The 5,390-nt window shown below is 36.5% G+C and overlaps 1 protein-coding gene across 1 annotated transcript; it reads left to right on the top strand.

Moving 5' to 3' along the window:
- Window positions 1-4,051: 4,051 nt before the first annotated feature.
- Window positions 4,052-5,386, top strand: LOC135157455 (uncharacterized). The gene is made up of 3 exons (XM_064112802.1): window positions 4,052-4,454; window positions 4,714-5,336; window positions 5,378-5,386. The coding sequence occupies exons 1-3, from the start codon at window positions 4,052-4,054 to the stop codon at window positions 5,384-5,386; spliced, it is 1,035 nt and encodes a 344-aa protein (XP_063968872.1).
- The last annotated feature ends 4 nt before the right edge of the window (window positions 5,387-5,390 follow it).

Raw genomic sequence — 5,390 nt, 5'->3', positions numbered from 1 at the left:
AAGATAAAGGAACAGAGATCTTATGGTGGAAATCCAGGGAACAAAGAGAGAGATTGTGTGTGTGAGGAAGGTGTGTGTGAGGGTGTGTGTGTGCCGTGACCGAGTGGTCTAAGATGCCTGGCTATACATGGAAAGTCCGGGGTCCCCGGCCGTGGCACCTATGTCCGTGAGAGCAAGGCAATTTAATCTACAATGCTCTTTTATCCTGCTTTCAAATAAATGGAAATGCTAAATGCATTATTGGTAACTAGGTGTGCACTTGTTTTTAAAAACAAATTAAAAAGGGTGTGTGTGAGGGAGGGTGTGAGGGTGTGTGTGTGTGTATTAGAGAGGGGAAAATGTGATAATCATATGACATTAACAATAAACGGAAAAGATTTTAATCTAAAAAGGTATTATGTGCGTGGGGTGGGTGTGTGTGTGCCTGAAAAAAAAGAGAGAGAAGGGGGAGACTGAGTGGGGAAATATAAGATGGAAAGAGAAATGAAGAAATGTCATGAGTAGGGATATGCAATTGAGGGTAAGTGTTGTTTGTAGAATTCATCAACTGCGAGCCATTATCGCTGCCTTAGTCCCATACGAAGTCAGCGACGTGGCACCAGCTTGTGTACACAATTATCCCTCTCCTAGGACCCGTACCCCTGAAAGGTGTGCCGAGGAATTAAAACGACATGGAAGATAAGGGGAAAAAGAGAAGAAAAATGAAGACAAATCGTCTTTAGGCTGAGCATATTGCCATTGTGAGCGGGCATGAGTGAGCGATTAAGAGCGCCGGGGTCTCAAGTCGAGAGTGTATACCTTAACAATTTACCCCCCTCGTCTGCCGGCCCGCACGTCCCACTGAAATCCGACGCCCTAACTCGGCTTCGCGATCCACTAGCTCCACCGACTAATTTCATTAGCTTAACGTGTGGCGAGTAAGAATTGATTGAATTACTGGCCTTTCAAATATCTAATCGATTGAATTTTTCTCTTTCGGTCACGCTTCACCATTATGTTTTCCGTCTTTTCTTCTCTGGTTTTTATCTTGCTTTCAGGTGAATCGGGGGTAAATCTTAAGACAGTAGTTGGTCGATGCTCTTTTTCCCCTCGCTAATAGGACAAATGAAGTAAAATGACTTTGAAAATCACAGTCGTCTTTGAATTTTGTTATCTATCCCTTTCTCTAGCTCTTGCTCTCTCTTTCCCACTCTCAATTCTTCTCAATTGTTTTCACTGTATTATTCAAATCATCTTAAAATATAACATATAAAGAAACATAAGACCTTTCTTTATAATTTTTCAAGATTTTAAACACAAGGTAAAAAAAACGATTTGTATAAAATAAAGTCTGGTAATGAAAAGCAAGAAACTGAATGTAAACCTAAATAATGGTAGAAATAAAGAGGGTTAAATAGCAAGGTAAGGTACGAGAGAGTGAGGGAGAGAGAGAGAGGGGGGGGGAAGATGGAGAGAGGTAGTATCCGAAATTTACGGGTTTCGAAGGGGAAATATTGAAATGGGAAAAGCCAAATTATGAGATGGAGGCGTTTGAATTAAAAAAAAGGCTAGAGATAAGTAAAGAGGGGGAGAAAGAAGGCTAGATAGACACAGAAGAAAAACAATTACAGATAATGATGAAAGAGGATAAACCTGGTAAGTGGAGAAAGATCGGAGAAGAAGGGAGAATAAGATAGAGAGGGCCGGGAATGGGAGGGGCAGTAAAGGAGCATGTCAGTTTAGAGTTAAGATTAGATTATGAAAGCCAAGAAAAAAAATAGGAGACGGAGAAAGTGATTGAAAGAGAGAGAAAGGGGATGAGGAGAGAGAGTGAGATGAAAAAAAGAGAGAAAGAAGAGAAAGCGATAGAAACGAAGAAAAAAATAGAGAAAAAATATGCAAAGAAGGAACGGGGAGGCCGTCATCTTGACAAGCGGAGCGTCGAGTGACTTTTGGCGGAAAGGATGGGGTGTGATTTGATTAGAGCACCGGGAAGCGGTAAAGCGCCTTTTTTGTGGTGACTTGACTTCGCGTATTAGCGAAGGTAATAGGAAATTTTGCCCTGTCCTCTTCCATTGCTGGCCCATCGACCATGATGAAAAGAGGCGAATAATCGCTCGCTTATACAACAATCACAGTGCTTTCAGCAAGATTGAATCCGATGACTTGATTTCCAACTTTGGAGAAAAGCACCGAGAATTCGTTCACCAATTGAAGAAATTAACATAACTATTCCCCGCGAAGTCTCCGATTCAAAGATGATCGGGTGAACGTGCGCAAGAGCGAACGAGAGAGTATAGGAGTGCATGTACCTGTTGTGTTAAATACAGACCTACGAAGCAATTATAAGGGGAGCAAAAGTGCAAAGTTGATAATGAAAAATAAACAGAAATAAACATCTCCGAGAAGAAACGAAATCTGGAAGAATGGCTATTTTTTAAGGTGTTAGAAAATCATGCATTTATCTCAGTAGAGAATTGTTAACTTTTTTATACTAAAGTCGTAACTGTCTTATTCCCGATCTACCTTCTTTTTCGCCTGTATTTAGACTGGCTATCCGGTAATCATTGTTATGTAAACAAGACAAATAATTGGATGAAATTAATACCAATTATCATGGCTGCCGTAAGGTGCTTTCTCCTGAGTTACACCGCCTTCATCACCACCATGATCACCGCACTGTTTTGCGAGTGCCATTTCGATTCCGCCCGTTTTCATTCAATTCATTTATTAGCCCCCGAGTCGTAATATGCTTGTTTCTCTCCCATTTAATTTGATCGAGATGATTAATAATGCAAACCGATTCTGTTCCAGTGTTTCCAGTTCGATACCAATGCAAGAAATCACCACAATTCATATTTTGACAAGGCAGTTCTGAAGGAAGTGTGCGGTTTCATTTTGGAGAGAAGTTATATCCATTTGTTATTTTTGCAACATGGATGTATAAGAATCACCCGCTGAAATGATTACTTTAACAGTCTGGTGAACCAACCAAGCAAATGCATCAAACAAATTAATGTAACGCTGGGAAAACAACCGTCTATAAGATAAATTGTTTAACCTCTGTCTAGAAATATCAATCATTAAGTGAAATCACCCATTAAGATGTTATTTCATGGGAGGAGTTAAACGAATAAAATGACAATCACAAATAACATTGACCTTAAATTACATTTATGCACTGATGGAAATACATAATAAACTAGATAAAAAAATGTTTGCCAATTTGAAAAGGTCAACCGCATAATTGTAATGAACATCAGTTATGACTCTATACTTTTTGTTACACTTTTATTTCTCAATCAAATCATTTGTAAACAAAAAAAAATCATTGATAATTCAATTCTCATTTCGACTTAAAGCATAGTAGATACTATATTATTTACAATTTACCCTGCAAATAGAAGTTGATATAGCCACAATATAACAAGACTTAAATCATAATGTAAAAAAAATTCAAAGTATGTTGGGTACAAATATGAATTAGTTGAAAAGACATAGAATTACATTTTGGAAATTGTAGGCATGGTATACCTACACTGCAGTTTGATGAAGCCAGCTTGTTAGAATATACTTCTAAAAATAGTTGCAAAATTAATACGCACAAAATATAAACCAATGGATAAATTGAATGAAATTTGAACAAAATATTTCTCAAGTAATTATAAAGTCGTTCGGTTGTAAGGAAATAGCACCATACGTATTTCAATTTTGTATCAAGATATTTAGTAACATGTTATAACATATAGAAATAAAAAAATCAAGCAACAAAACCGTATATCAAAGATAAAGAGACTGTACATTTTCTAAATCACTTTTTCCATCACTATTCTAAAGATTCGGTACACTTAGACAGCTCTATGTGTATCGATTCTTTCAAATAATGTTACATTATAAATGCGAGACAAATATAAGAATGAATTTAAATATTTACAAAGAACTAAAGAAATAGTAGAAGTAATGGGACATGATATGTAAGTAGTGTTATAAGATGTACAAATGGTGAATGTAGATGTAAACATAGTGCCCAAAAAACAGAAATAACAGGAGTAGGTCAGGGGTAGGTAAATGAATGCCGGTAATAGATGTAGATATAGCGGTAGCAGATGTAAACTTGGTGATGGTAGATGTAAACATAATGGTAGTAGATGTAGACATAGTGGTAGTAGATGTAAACATAGTGGTAGTAGATGTAAACATAGTAGTAGTAGATGTAAACATAGTGGTAGTAGATGTAAACATAGTGGTAGTAGATGTCAACATAGTGGTAGAAGAGGTAAACATAATGGTAGTAGATGTAGACATAGTGGTAGTAGATGTAAACATAGTGGTAGTAGATGTAGAAATAATGGTAGTAGATGTAGAAATAATGGTAGTAGATGTAGAAATAGTGGTGGTGGATGTAGAAAAAATGGTAGTAGATGTAAACTTAGTGGTAGTAGATGTAGACATAGCGGTATTAGATGTAAACAGTGGTAATACATGTATTCTAATATTAGCCGAAGTAAAATTTCGATTTCCCTTTTTCCGAAAAGAAAAATAACTTTTTCGAATATTTGCAATTCATCTACAGAAAGCAAAGTAAACGTTTGATTAGATGCACAAATGGTGAGTGTAGACTTTAACATAGTGGCAGTAAAAACAGAAATAACAGAAGTAGGTCAGGAGTAAGTAGATGAATACCGGGAATAGATGTAGATATAGCGGTAGCAGATGTAAACTTTGTGATGGTAGATGTAGACATAGTGGTAGTAGATGTCAACATAGTGGTAGTAGATGTAAACATAGTGGTAGTAGATGCAAACATAGTGGTAGTAGATGTAGAAATAGTGGTAGTAGATGTCAACATAGTGGTAGTAGATGTAAACATAGTGATGGTAGATGTAGACATAGTGGTAGTAGATGTTAACATAGTGGTAGTAGATGTAAACATAGTGGTAGTAGATGTAGAAATAGTGGTAGTAGATGTCAACATAGTGGTAGTAGATGTAAACATAGTGATGGTAGATGTAGACATAGTGGTAGTAGATGTTAACATAGTGGTAGTAGATGTAAACATAATGGTAGTAGATGTAGACATAGTGGTAGGAAATGTAAACATAGTGGTAGTAGATGTACACAAAGTGGTAGTAAATGTAGAAGAATTGGAAGTAGATGTAGAAATAGTAATAGTAGATGTAGAACTAGTGGTACCAGATGTAGAAATAGTGGTAGTAGATGTAGTAATAATGGTAGTAGCTGTAGGAATAGTGGTAGTAGATGTATACAAAGTGGTAGTAGATGTAGAAATACTGGTAGCAGATGTAAACTTAGTGGTAGTAGATGTAGACATAGTGGTAGTAGATATAGACAAAGTGGTAGTAGATTTAGAAATAGTGGTTGTAGATCTAAAAAATAGTGGTGGTAGATGT

This window comes from Lytechinus pictus, chromosome 18 (genome assembly GCF_037042905.1).
Source record: "Lytechinus pictus isolate F3 Inbred chromosome 18, Lp3.0, whole genome shotgun sequence".
NCBI lineage: Eukaryota > Metazoa > Echinodermata > Echinoidea > Temnopleuroida > Toxopneustidae > Lytechinus > Lytechinus pictus.
The sequence above is the reverse complement of the archived record's forward strand: the minus strand, read 5'-3'. Positions and strand labels throughout refer to the sequence as shown.